This window comes from Pelmatolapia mariae, linkage group LG3_W (assembly GCF_036321145.2).
Source record: "Pelmatolapia mariae isolate MD_Pm_ZW linkage group LG3_W, Pm_UMD_F_2, whole genome shotgun sequence".
Taxonomy (NCBI): domain Eukaryota; kingdom Metazoa; phylum Chordata; class Actinopteri; order Cichliformes; family Cichlidae; genus Pelmatolapia; species Pelmatolapia mariae.
Window position 1 is genome coordinate 69,483,271 of NC_086229.1, and position 13,936 is coordinate 69,497,206.

The following is a 13,936-nucleotide window of genomic DNA, read 5'->3' on the forward strand; positions in this document are numbered from 1 at the left end:
TCAATCAGCATGATGAGAATTATTGATAACAAAAGAAAGAGTCTTTGGAAAAAAATTATCTGAGGAGAATAAATTTATTTTAGTTTGACCCCAGTCCCATCCGCTAACATGGTGGAGGCGGGGTTTATGACTTATACTGCAGCCAGACACCAGGGGGCGATAGAGACGTTTTGGCTTCATTTTTGGGGAGCTGTGGCGTCGTCCATGTTTTCTACAGTCAATGGTAGAGACGAGCTGTTTGCATGTTCGTGGAACTCTAGCGTCATTAACCAGGCTAGCTGTTAGCTTATAGCTCACGCTAGCTAACCAGCGAGCAGTTAAAAAGACAGCTGAAGCTGCACAAAACACCCACAAACTTACCTCACTACAACGTAGCGCCGGAAATATGACTCGCAGCTCAAGCTCGACACAGCTGCTGTAACATAACGGTGCGTTCACACCGAACGCAATAGAGGCGGCCAGAGCGTCAGGTTTACATGTAAAGTCAATGGAAAGAGCGCGATGACACGCGATTGCGCGTCCGGTGAAAATTCGGAAGCAGATTTGCGTTGCGAAAACGCCAAAACCTGTGAAACGCGCGTCGGTGTACCGTGTCTGGCGCGTTTGACTCGCGAAAAAAACCACGCGCGTGAGTTTTTGTGTTGCACTTTGTGCATACGCGTGTTTCGCCTCTACCGCTCGAGTTGGAAAATCTGAACTCCGGCGTCAATTCGCGCCGCGACAACCAGTCAGGAGGCTGGTCCCGCTATTTTCCCACTGATGTACTAACAAGATAATGTGTTTATTCAGAGGACATCTGCAGGAGAAAGTGGAAGAGCCTCAGGGACACATATAATAAGGAGAAGAGGAGTGGGTCTGCAGCAGGATCGGGGAAGAGATGGAAGTTCTTCGCGGTCATGGGGTTTCTGGACCCCTTCCTCACCCTGCGGGAGACTAGCAGCAATATGGTGCGGACCATGGAGAACTCCCCCCCCCCCCCCCCCGAGGACCAGGGGCAGCCCGGAGAGGCAGCAGGGGAGTGTCAGTCAGAAGGACAAGGTTTACAGTGAATTAATGTAGGCAGTTAATTTATGCGTGTTGTCATATAGGAATATATTTTGTTTATTAATAAAACAGTATACAGTGGTCCCGCTATTCACCCGTCACATTTCGCTGATTTTTGTTATTGCACCGTACAGCTTTCCACAATGCGCATTGCATTCTGCAGCCTGATTGACAAATCTCCTCCGTGTCGTGTCTCCTGCGCTTGCCAAACTTATCATGTTTGGTTTTGATAACCATCACGTCCAATAGAAAAAACAGCCCAAAAACACTCATAACTATGACCCTCATTCGGAGATACACACCTGCACCACGAGGGAAAAAGGTGCACGAAAGTGGCGCGCAGACGGAGAAAAAGCACAGCATAATAAAACTTCCTCCCACATTTCCGGTTCATGCGCGTCAAAATATGCAATTTTGACGCGTGATGGATTTTTCTTGGACACGCGTTGAGGTGCGAATGTGCACGCGTCAAATTAGGGGCGTTTGGGGCGTTTTCGCTCGCGTCTATCGCGTTCCGTGTGAACACACCGTAAGACTGACAACCAGCTAACCACAGCTAAAAAGATATTTAGAGAAAACTTACTGTTTCATCAGGTTACGAGCTGATTTGTTTAACGCTGAAAAGTTGGTTTGTTTTGGCTCTGACTGAAGACACCGACACTGCAGACATAGCTGTTCTTTTGTACTGCTTTTAAGTGAAACATTCTTTGTATGTGAGGCCAATGGTGTTCATCCTCTTCTGCTCTAGCGTAGACTCTGCCATCATATTTCTTCTTTCCGTGTGTCGCTACTTTGAAACGCTTGGGCCGCTCCGCCCGCCACGGGTTCAAACTGGTCTTGTGAGTGTATGGCCACGTCTCATTGGTAAAAAAAGTTACCGGAAACTCCACTGACGGCATGTTATCTAATGTGTTAAAACTAATTTTTTTTTTAAGTAACGAGTCGAATTTTGCAAATGTAGCGGACTAAAAGTAGCATTTCTTCTTTATAAATGTACTCAAGTAAAAGTAAAAAGTATCGTGCAAAAAAGGTACTTAAAAGTACATTTTTTTCAAAAACTTACTCAAGTAAATGTAATGGAGTAAATGTAGCTCATTACTACCCACCTCTGAATATATATCCATATCTGCAATTCTGATACTTTATTAGTTTATTAGTTTGGTAAAAAAAGACATTCCTATAACTTTAATAATACAGTAACAAGTACAACTACTAAACACTACTGTGTCCTAAGGAAACAAAGACTAAAATGTAACAGAGATAACATAAACTTGATATACATATCTATACATGCAGCTTCCTAAATGTAATATTCAGGATTATTCACTGCAGCTCCAGAAATCAGAGCTACCTCATCAGATCCAAGTGTGACATCAGCTGACACTCTTTACAGGAGATTCCATCTGAACTCTGTGGAGCCTGATCTCAAGGTTTTTAAGTCTGACCCTGAAACCAGAAGAGGATCTTTCTCTCTCTTCAGATTCATTATGATCCAGTGATTTCAGTCCTGCATGATCAGGCTGATGTTTGCACAGAGCAAATAATGAAGTGAATGTTTTTGCACATTGGTAACAGTGAAACAGTTAATTTACAGTGTGGAATCGTTTGTGTTCAGAGTATGAACTGAGATTCCTGAAGCTCTTGTCACACTGGTCACAGCTGAAGTTCACTTCCATGTGTGTACGTTCATGTTTGTTACGATGACCTGATTGTGAGAAGCTTTTGTCACAGTGTCTGCACTTGTATGGTGTCTCTCCTGTGTGGATTCCCTTATGCTTTTTCTTTAAGCTCATGTGCAGTGGTGAAGGATGACCCACACTGGTCACATATGTGCTTCTTGACCCCACTGTGGAAGAGTTCATGTATATGTACTTGGTGTGTGGAAGCCTCTCCCACATTCTTTGCAGTAGTTCATTTTGCCTCCAGTGTGTCTACGTTGATGTGGTTTTAGGTCCCGTTCATGACTGAAGGTTTTTCCACAAAGGTCACAGAGAAACTCTTTCCCACCACCACAGTGACGACAGGGTTGAGAAATGGATCCATGTGCGTTGCTCTACTTCTAAACAAAGACATTATAAATCAGGGAATTCCTTCAACATTTTTATCCTGAATGTCGCCTGAAATAAAGAGCATCTCTGCCAACGTCCAATTACATTTTACTGTTTACATTATAACACTCAGCTTACTGAGCGAAGATGAGTCTTCATTTTTCCAAACAGTTCATTCAGTATAACTCCATAAGTTTACTGATCAGACTTTTTCCAAACAATCTGGTTAAAATTACAAGATAAAGATAAATACATACCTCACAGTAACTGCACTTGTAGAGTTACTTTCTGGTGTGGATCTGTTGGTGTTTTTTCAGCTGATTTGGAGCTTTAAAAGTCTTCTCACACAGGTCACATTTGTAAGGTCTCTCCTCAGTGTGGCTAAACATGTGTTGTTGTAACTGTGCATCTGTTGTAAATGGTTTCCCACACTGATCACAGCAGGAAACTTCATTTCCAGTGTGAATCCGCAGGTGAATATTTCGGTAGTGTTTGTCGCTGAAACTTTTTCCACAAAAGTCGCAGCTGTATGCCTTAATTCCAGAGTGGGTAACTAGATGCCTCTGTAAGCTGCTATTTTGAGCCAAAGTCTTACCACACAACTCACAGCTGTAAGATTTAAATCCACTGTGGATGAGTTGGTGTGTTTTTAAGTTTCCAGCCCGGTTAAAAGACTTTCCACACAACTCACAGCTGTAAGGTTTAAATCCACTGTGGATGAGTTGGTGTGTTTTTAAGCCTCCAGCCTCGGTAAAAGACTTTCCACACAATTTACAGCTGTAAGGTTTAACTCCACTGTGGATGAGTTGGTGTTTTTTCAAGTGTCCAACCTGGGTAAATGACTTTCCACACAAGTCACAGCTGTAAGGTTTAACTCCACTGTGGATGAGTTGGTGTTTTTTCAAGTGTCCAACCTGGGTAAATGACTTTCCACACAAGTCACAGCTGTAAGGTTTAACTCCACTGTGGATGAGTTGGTGTTTTTTCAAGTGTCCAGCCTCGGTAAAAGACTTTCCACACAAGTCACAGCTGTAAGGTTTAACTCCACTGTGGATGAGTTGGTGTTTTTTCAAGTGTCCAGCCTGGGTAAAAGACTTTCCACACAAGTCACAGCTGTAAGGTTTAACTCCACTGTGGGTGAGTTGGTGTGTTTTTAGGCTTCCAGCCTGGGTAAAAGACTTTCCACACTCATCACAACTGTAGGTTTTCTCTCCCTTTCTTCTGTGAGGTTTGTCTGCCTCCTGAGAGCGCTGACTTCTTGCTCCATGTTGGTCCTGCAGTGACAGAGATACAAACAGAAGCAGTGAGTGAAATGCAGTCATGGAACAAACTGAAACTCCCTCCATCAGTGGAATTCAACATGTCAACAAAAACATTGTAGGTGTGTTTCCACCACCTTCTGGTGGCAGTATCACATTACAATGATGTGACACAATGAGAGTTTTAATTAAAATGACATTATTGAAGAAATATTGATCAATGAAGAAAATCTTTTCCGAAAATCTTTTCCGAAATTGCAAGTTCAACTGATGATATTGTTGTTTCAGTGTGTGCTTATAAAATATGATCTTTGTATTTTCTTGTAGGGGCGATCGTGGCTCAAGAGTTTGGAGTTCGCCTTGTAATCGGAAGGTTACTAGTTCGAGCCCTGGCTCGGACAGTCTCGGTCGTTGTGTCCTTGGGCAAGATACTTCACCCGTTGCCTACTGGTGGTAGTCAGAGGGCCCGGTGGCGCCAGTGTCCGGCAGCCTCGCCTCTGTCAGTGCGCCCCAGGGTGGCTGTGGCTACAACGTAGCTTGCCATCACCAGTGTGTCAATGTGTGCGTGAATGGGTGAATGACCGGATATGTAAAGAGCTTTGGGGTCCTTAGGGACCATAAAAAGCGCTATATAAAAACAGGCCATTTACCATTTTACCATTTGTAACTTCTGTGGTTTCTGATTTCAATTCAATTCAATTTTATTTATATAGCGCCAAATCACAACAAAAGTCGCCTCAAGACGCTTTATATTGTACAGTAGATAGCACAATAATAAATACAGAGAAAAACCCAACAATCATATGACCCCCTATGAGCAAGCACTTTGGCGACAGTGGGAAGGAAAAACTCCCTTTTAACAGGAAGAAACCACCGGCAGAACCAGGCTCAGGGAGGAGCGGGGCCATCTGCTGCGACCGGTTGGGGTGAAAGAAGGAAAACAGGATGAAAGACATGCTGTGGAAGAGAGACAGAGGTTAATAACAGATATGATTCGATGCAGAGAGGTCTATTAACACATAGTGAGTGAGAAAGGTGACTGGAAGGGGAAAAACTCAGTGCATCATGGGAATCCCCGGCAGCCTATGTCTATTGCAGCATAACTAAGGGAGGATTCAAGGTCACCTGGTCCAGCCCTAACTATATGCTTTAGCAAAAAGGAAAGTTTAAAGCCTAATCTTGAAAGTAGAGATAGTGTCTGTCTCCCGAATCCAAACTGGAAGCTGGTTCCACAGAAGAGGGGCCTGAAAACTGAAGGCTCTGCCTCCCATTCTACTTTTAAATACTCTAGGGACAGCAAGTAAGCCTGCAGTGCGAGAGCGAAGTGCTCTAATAGGGTGATATGGTACTATAAGGTCATTAAGATAAGATGGGGCTTGATTATTTAAGACCTTGTATGTGAGGAACAGGATTTTGAATTCAATTCTGGATTTAACAGGAAGCCAATGAAGGGAAGCCAAAACAGGAGAAATATGCTCTCTCTTTCTAGTCCCTGTCAGTACCCTTGCTGCAGCATTTTGGATCAGCTGAAGGCTTTTCAGCGAGTTTTTAGGACATCCTGATAATAAAGAATTACAGTAGTCCAGCCTGGAAGTAATAAATGCATGAACTAGTTTTTCAGCATCACTCTGAGACAGGATATTTCTAATTTTAGAGATGTTGCGCAAATGGAAGAAAGCAGTCTTACATATTTATTTTAATATGTGCATTGAAGGACATGTCCTGGTCAAAAATGACTGTTCCTGAAGGTTCCTCACGGCATTACTGGAGGCCAAGGTAATGCGTAGCAGAGTAAGAATCTGCTTAGATACCATATTTCTAAGATTTTCAGGGCCGAGTACAATAACCTCAGTTTTATCTGAATTAAGAAGCAGAAAGTTAGTGGCCATCCAGGTCTTTATGTCTTTAAGACATTCCTGCAGTTTAACTAATTGGTCTGTGATACCTGGCTTCATGTATAGATAGAGCTGCGTGTCATCTGCATAGCAGTGAAAATTTATGCTATGTCTTCTAATGATGCTGCCTAGGGGAAGCATGTATAATGTAAATAGAATTGGTCCTAGCACTGAACCCTGTGGAACACCATAATTGACCTTAGTGTGTGAAGAGGACTCTCCATTTACTTCAACAAATTGGAGTCTATTAGATAGATATGATACAAACCACTGCAGTGCAGTACCTGTAATACCTACAGCATGTTCTAATCGCTCTAATAGGATATTATGGTCAACAGTATCGAACGCAGCACTGAGGCCTAGCAGGACAAGCACAGAGATGAGTCCACTGTCAGAGGCCATAAGAAGATCATTTGTAACCTTCACTAAAGCTGTTTCTGTGCTGTGATGAGCTCTGAAACCTGACTGAAACTCTTCAAATAAGCCATTTCTCTGCAGATGATCTGTTAGCTGTTTGACAACTACTCTTTCAAGGATTTTTGATATGAAAGGAAGGTTGGAGATTGGCCTATAATTAGCTAAGACAGCTGGGTCTAGAGATGGCTTTTTAAGTAAAGGTTAGAAGTGAGCAGCTGTCACAGAAGTGTCGCTGGTCAGAGGGCCCGGTGGCGCCAGTGTCCGGCAGCCTCGCCTCTGTCAGTGCGCCCCAGGGTGGCTGTGGCTACAACATAGCTTGCCATCACCAGTGTGTGAATGTGTGCGTGAATGGGTGAATGACTGGATATGTAAAGCGCTTTGGGGTCCTTAGGGACCATAAAGGCGCTATATAAATACAGGCCATTTACCATTTAAAGGTTTAACTACAGCCACCTAGAAGGCCTGTGGTACATAGCCGATTATTAGAGATAGGTTGATCATATTTAAGATCGAAGAATTAATTAATGGCAGGACTTCTTTGAGCAGTTTTGTAGGAATGGGGTCTAAAAGACACGTTGATGGTTTGGAGGAATTAATTATTGAAGTTAACTCAGAAAGATCAATTGGAGAAAAAGAGTAACTTAACATCGATGGTACTAAAAGTAGCTGTAGATAATATTACATCTGTGGGATGATTATTGGTAATTTTTTCTCTAATGATAAAAATTTTATTTGTGAAGAAGTTCATGAAGTCATTACTAGTTAACGTTACAGGGATGGTTGGCTCAGTAGAGCTCTGACTTTTTGTCAGCCTGGCTACAGTGCTGAAGAGAAACCTGGGGTTGTTCCTTTTTTCTTCAATCAGTGACGAATAGTAAGATGTTCTGGCTTTGCGGAGGGCTTTCTTATAAAGCAGCAAACTATTTCTCCAGGCTAAATGATGATCCTCTAAATTTGTGACACGCCATTTCCTCTCCAGCTTACGAGTTATCTGCTTTAGGCTACGTGTTTGAGAATTATACCACGGAGTCAGGTACTTCTGATTTGAGACCTTAGTTTTCACAAGAGCTACAGTATCCAGAGTCGTAAGTAGTGAGGAGGTAAAATTATTAACAAGATAATCGACCTCTGTTGGAGTAGCGTTCAGATAGCTGCTTTGCTCTATGTTGGTACAGGGCATTGAAGATGATAACAGTGGGTGGATTATATTCTTAAACTTAGTTACAGCACTTTCAGAAAGACATCTACTGTGATAAAGTCTACTCTCCACTGCTGTGTAATCAATTATTGTAAATGTAAATGTTATCAGGAAATGATCAGACAGCAGAGGGTTTTCAGGAAACACTGTTAAATGTTCAGTTTCTATGCCATATGTTAAAACAAGATCTAGAGTGTGATTAAAGTGGTGGGTGGGTTCTTTTACATTTTGAGAGAAGCCAATTGAGTCTAATAACAGATTAAATGCCATGTTGAGGCTGTCATTTTTAGCATCTACGTGGATGTTAAAAATCACCCACAATAATTATTTTATCTGAGCTGAGCACTAAATCAGATAAAAAGTCTGAGAAATCAGACAGAAACTCTGTGTAAGGCCCAGGTGGACGATAGATGATAACAAGTAAGTACTGGTTTCTGAGTTTTACAACTGGGGTGGACGAGGCTAAGCATCAGGCTTTCAAATGAATTAAAAGTCTGTCTTTGTGATTTTTTATGTTTAAATTTTTTATTGCTGGTTTTTAGTTTGTTTTTTGTCTGTTTGGGAGCTGACACAGTCTCAATGGAGATGGGTTTTTTGGGGGGTAACAGGAGGAGAGAAGCTGCAGAGAGGCGTGTAAGACTGCAACTCTGCTTCCTGGTCCCAACTCTGGATAGTCATATTTTGGGGGGTTTAATAAATTGGTCCATATTTCTAGAAATGAGAGCTGCTCCATCCAAAGTGGGATGGATGCCTTCTCTCCTAACAAGACCAGGTTTCCTCCAGAAAGTTTGCCAATTATCTATGAAGCCCACATCGTTTCTGGGACACCACTCAGACAGCCAGCAATTTAAGGAGAACATGCGGCTAAACATGTCACTCCTGGTCTGATTGGGGAGGGGACCACAGAAAACTACAGAGTCTGACATTGTTTTGGCAAAGTTACACACCGATTCAATATTGATTTTAGTGACCTCCGATTGGCGTAACCGGGTGTCATTACTGCCGACATGAATTATGATCTTACTGTATTTACGTTTACCCTTAGCCAGCAGTTTTAAATTTCCTTCAATGTCGCCTGCTCTGGCCCCTGGAAGACAACTGACTATGGTTGCCGGTGTCTCTAGCTTCACATGTCTGAGAACAGAATCACCAATTACCAGAGTTTGACCCCCGGCGGGTGTGTCGCCGAGTGGGGAAAAACGGTTAGACACATGAACAGGTTGGTGGTGTACCTGGGGCTTCAGTTTAAGACTATGCTTCCTCCTCACCGTCACCCAGCCGCCCTCTTTCCCCAGCTGCTTGGGGTCTGCCGGGGAACAGCTAGCGGGGCCTACACTATCTTCGGCTACACCAGCTACAGGGGCCTGGCTAGCTACGGGTGAATGAAGGGTACGAAGCCGAGTCTCCAATTCAGTAATCCTGGCCTCCAGAGCTGCAAATATGCTACATTTGTTACAGGTATCATTACTGCTAAAGGAGGCCGAGGAGTAACTAAACATCTGACACAATGAGCAGGAAAGTGCAGGAGGGACAGGTGAAGTAGCCATGGTGCTAACGAGTCGGCTACGAGCTAAGCTAAGCTAGCGAAACAGTAAAGAGACAGTGAGTGAATACTTTGGCTATAAATTAGGTAGTGAGCACACAGAAAGGGTGATTCAGATGAAGCACGTCAAGATTATACTATGAAAAAGGAATGTATCAAAAGATTTAAATTAAATTGCTAAGCAGAAAAGCTACTCAGAAACACCACTGTGTTTGAGCAGGAACAGGAAGTGATACTCTACCACAAAGCGAGCGAACACCAAGTGACAGCGCCACCGATTTGAATGTAGATTCTGTATATATGGATGAGCCCAGGATGCAAAAGATAAAGCTGCTGTTAACTAACACACCAGCTGTGCACACAGTTTCAGTAATATTATAACTGTGATATTTTTCTCACCTTTTGTGTTGAAGTCATTGATTGTTTCCTCTGTAGTGGCTGAGCTGAGTCCAAATGGATGAAATTGTTCCTCTGTTGCACCACCAGACTCCTGTTACTCAGCTGGGACACACACACATATATATATATATATATATATATATATACACACATACACATATATACATACATACATATGTATGACAGCATTGCTGTCCAGCATTGTGTTTATCAAAACTCTTTTTACAAATCCTGCTGGAATGCGTGAGGTTACAGCTGCAGTCAAAGCGAGATGGAAATAATTGAACAAGCAAGCGAGCGCTCAGCTTCTTCCAGCATGCTGAGCTAATGATTAGTTGGTGTTTTTCTGCAAACAGTCTCTCACTCTGTCAACATGTTCACAATAAACTGTGAACACACTTCTCCGATTTCACGGATTTTTGATGGTAGCGACCTTTTGGAGACTTTTACTTCCAGGTGAAGAATCAGCCGTTTTTATTTGCGCTGGAAGAAAATAAAATACAGATGCATCTGGAGATCATCCTATGAAGTCCTATCCGGTTGTTCAGTGATGACGTGACGAATCCTACTTCCGGGCCTAAAGTAGTCTGCGTTTAATATCGCTTTTGTGTTGTTAACATGTTTAATGTTTCGTATTTTCTTCTATTTAATCTCAAAAAGCTCCTAAAACAGTCAGTGATCACTGTTGATCCCTCGGCTTTTATTACCGCTAATCATTTATTTAAGCTCAGTTTTTAAAACCTTAGGATGTAACTACAGCACAGCCCAGGCAGCAGTATATGAATGCCTAACCTCGTATTGTGGATGGATTATCTCACTTGTTCTCCTGGCTGAAGTTTAGTCCTTTTCCAGCATCCTGCCATGCGATTACATTTGTTCCTGACCACCGAGAACACTCACGTTAACTTTTATCGAGTGGAAAAAAAGTTAGCTTGTTTATATTATGCTAACATAGCTGTGTCGCTAGCGGTCACGTAGCACATCATTATATACCAGCTAGCCAAACTTCAGTAACCCTACAAACGTCACTGCTGTTTAGTTTTCTGTCTTCATTTATGTTGGAAGTGATAGCAGAGCTGTACGTTTTGTTTCCAAAACCCCGCAGTCAGGACATTCTATATTGTATTTAGATAGAAGATAGAAGTTAGCAGGAAGTTAGCGCGCTAACTCCGTTAAATGTCATAAATTCCATTTTCATGGATGCCTGGATGTTAAACTCAATTGTTACACCTGGTAGAGCAGAACGCTGATCATTTTATTAAAGATTACAGACTTTAGACAGTTTTTCAACTCTCAGTAATGCCACAGTGATCGTTTGATATATGGACCTGCAGCGGAGTTTAGGCCCAGACACGGCTAGTGACGTCAGACCCCCACGCTTGTACCCGTGGCTTCCTGTCCTGGGGGTTGGCTCTTCTCCTGCCCTGCAGACTATTTTTCTGTATGTATTCTTACCCCCTAGCAACCGCCAGATTATAATGTTGCAGACAATCACAAACTCTACAGTCTGTCTAACTCCAATGTATACCAAGCAATCTATTATTCTCAACAGAGATAAACTCAACATAAACTGAACCCACATTAAAGTTAGCTCGGTGCTTACCTTTAGATGAGCCCACAAACCGAGAGACACTCCGTGATGAAGCTGGAAGTCTTTCCAAACAGGAAACAGATCAGGGAGCAGAGACCCACGTGATTCACGCTGATCTCAGCTAGGATCCAGGAGACAAGGGTGTGCAGATCGATGCAGATATCGATCCAAACGTTGGTAGTGGTATATGTTCCTGTAAGTTCACTACTTTACTTAGTGATGTGACGTTCTGTATCGAGGCTTCGAAGCTTGTCTCGAATAATTGAGGGGACGTTTCCGCGATGTGCGTATCGAGGCTTGCTTCTTTTATGGGAGGAGCTGAAAATGATGACGTCCGAAGCCTCGCTGCCCGCTGTACCACGTGACTGGTTCAGGAAGTGGTTCGAACTTTGCCGCGAGCTACGACAGCGATATAAACCCCTCAGACTTCATTCAAAATGTGGATGTTTCATGGAGAGCTGTGGTTAGTGAGAGTTTGGAGACAGTTTGGAGGTTTAGGAGAGTAAGTCAGGAGAGAATGGAGCCAGCTAAGAAGAGGAGGATGTCCTCCCCTGTGTGGGAACATTTTGATCTTATTCCTCCCAACAAGGTATGTACATTTCTACAGAAGATGTATTTTCATAATACTGATGGTGCAATACAATTTATGTTAAGCTGTCTTTACTTTTGTACAAGGTGAAGTGTTTGCTATGTGCCAGGGAGCTGGGATATAACAACAACACCTCATCCATGCTCAGGCACTGCAGAGCTTTGCATGAGAATAAGGGGAACACCGATTGTGGAGCAAGACCAGGTGAGCCATCAAATGCCATGATAATATAGCATGCCGTAATTTTACTAAATGATATAACAATATTATACAACTGTAATAAGTTACGTGTGTGATATTTATATTTGTGCTTTGTTTTTATTGTCTTTCCTCAGGAGAACAATCTCAAATAGATGGAGACCTGGTTAGCATGGTGATTGAGGACTCCCAGACATTTAGCATTGTGGAGGACAAAGGATTTAAAAGATCTGTTAAATCATTAAATCCTAGCTATGTTCTCCCCACTGAAAAGGTCATAAAAGCAGTGAAAATTTAGTTTTTACAGAATGAAATGTGAACAGGCAGGACTGAGGCTCAAAGCCTCAGTGTGTAGCTGTCCATACCTCAACGTTACAAAAGCACAACCACTGTCCAAACCCCAACCACACCTCACCTCACAGTAAATGATCATTTCCATTTTAAGCATTTCCAAATAATCATTTTCCATACTGGCAGTATAAATATACACAGTATACTGCCATCACTATAATATACATGTTTTACACACTCCTTTTGTTGTTGACATTTACAGGCTGTGTGCAAAATGCCACACTCTTCAAATTCATGCCAACTAATATTTTTACGTCCAGTAGATCTCCTACTAGAGCAAATGAAGCTTCAAGACGCTTTGCGCTGGGGTGAACCAATTGGATGAAAAGCTTCAGTGCTTCATGAAGCTTCATCTGCCCATCACTAACTTTATTCCCGTTTCATGAAAAAGCAGCTCTCTCTGCTCGACTCCTCTCCTAAACACACACTTTCTCCGCCCCCTTTTCCTGGCTCTGTAGCGATTTGTTACTGTGCGGTCACGTGACTCAGCTGCATAACGTAACCACGTGGGGTGTAATTTCGAAATTAGCGCCTATCTCCTTTTCCTAAACTCCTTTTTCTTGGCCTCGATGGAAACGTCATCGTGGGAAGGAGATTTGCTACGGACTCAGGGAAAGAGAGGAGCGGTGCTGAGAATTGGAACAGCCTTAGGCTGTATCCCAATTCAGGTTCTGCAGCCTTAAAGTACGCAGCCTTAATGGTCCACAAGGGCCGCGTACTCAAAGACCGCTAAGGCCGGAAGTGCGAGGCTTGTGAAATAGGACGATCTCCATCGCGCTGCCTAGATTGCCTAGCAACCATGATACCAACCGCTGGAAACGTTTCATACAGCTTTGTTTGACAGAAATGAAGGAGAACATATTTTCTTCATTTGTTTGTTTGTTTCTACACGAGCTTTGTGTAATTTAATAAGTATCTGAGGCTGAGACCACAGGACTGTAAAACATGATTGTTGGGCTTCATTTCTGTACTGAACAGTCATTTAAGATTAGCTAGTAAATAACAATTATGTTGTTCATGAGACTAAAGTCAGTGTAATTATAATATGGCCAATATTATAGTTATTATATTAATCATTATTAGTTATTACAGCAGTGAACTTGAACAATTCACGTGAACAATTCAGTTTTATTGTCACATCACATGTGCAGGTACACTGGTACAGCACATGTGAGTGAACTCTGTGTCAAATACTGAGCTTCAGTAAAGATTCAAGTTTCAGTTATTTATATTTCCCATCACCTTAAATCTTCACTCAAAGACAAGAATCTTTTACAGTGTATAAATACGTATAGATGTATCATATGTAAGAGACAAATATTGTTCATTTAATTTGTTGGCATTACTAAATTTGGCTCAATGCTTACATATATGTGCAAAAAGCAAATGTACGAGCTGTGATAA

The 13,936-nt window shown here is 42.3% G+C and overlaps 1 protein-coding gene across 4 annotated transcripts; it reads right to left on the minus strand.

Annotated features, from left to right (window-relative positions):
* Positions 1-2,190: 2,190 nt before the first annotated feature.
* Positions 2,191-11,696, minus strand: LOC134624768 (zinc finger protein 239-like). 4 transcript variants are annotated; one of them, XM_063469810.1, is made up of 5 exons: positions 11,407-11,696; positions 9,804-9,905; positions 9,646-9,696; positions 3,350-4,366; positions 2,191-3,103 (listed from the first exon to the last, which is right to left on the minus strand). In XM_063469810.1, exons 2-4 carry the CDS (start codon positions 9,819-9,821, stop codon positions 3,374-3,376), a joined length of 1,062 nt encoding a protein of 353 aa, XP_063325880.1. In that variant the 5' UTR covers positions 9,822-9,905; positions 11,407-11,696; the 3' UTR covers positions 2,191-3,103; positions 3,350-3,373. The 4 variants fall into 4 exon arrangements, with proteins under 4 accessions (XP_063325880.1, XP_063325881.1, XP_063325879.1 ...); XM_063469811.1 differs by lacking the exon at positions 9,646-9,696 and having other exon boundaries at positions 2,192-3,103; XM_063469809.1 differs by lacking the exon at positions 11,407-11,696 and having other exon boundaries at positions 2,192-3,103; positions 3,350-5,308; positions 9,804-9,852.
* Positions 11,697-13,936: the final 2,240 nt, after the last annotated feature.

What these genes read in the sequence shown, in the direction of transcription:
- LOC134624768 (XM_063469809.1), bottom strand. Translation starts at nt 4,438, where the DNA reads ATGGAGGGAGTTTCAGTTTGTTCCATGACTGCATTTCACTCACTGCTT.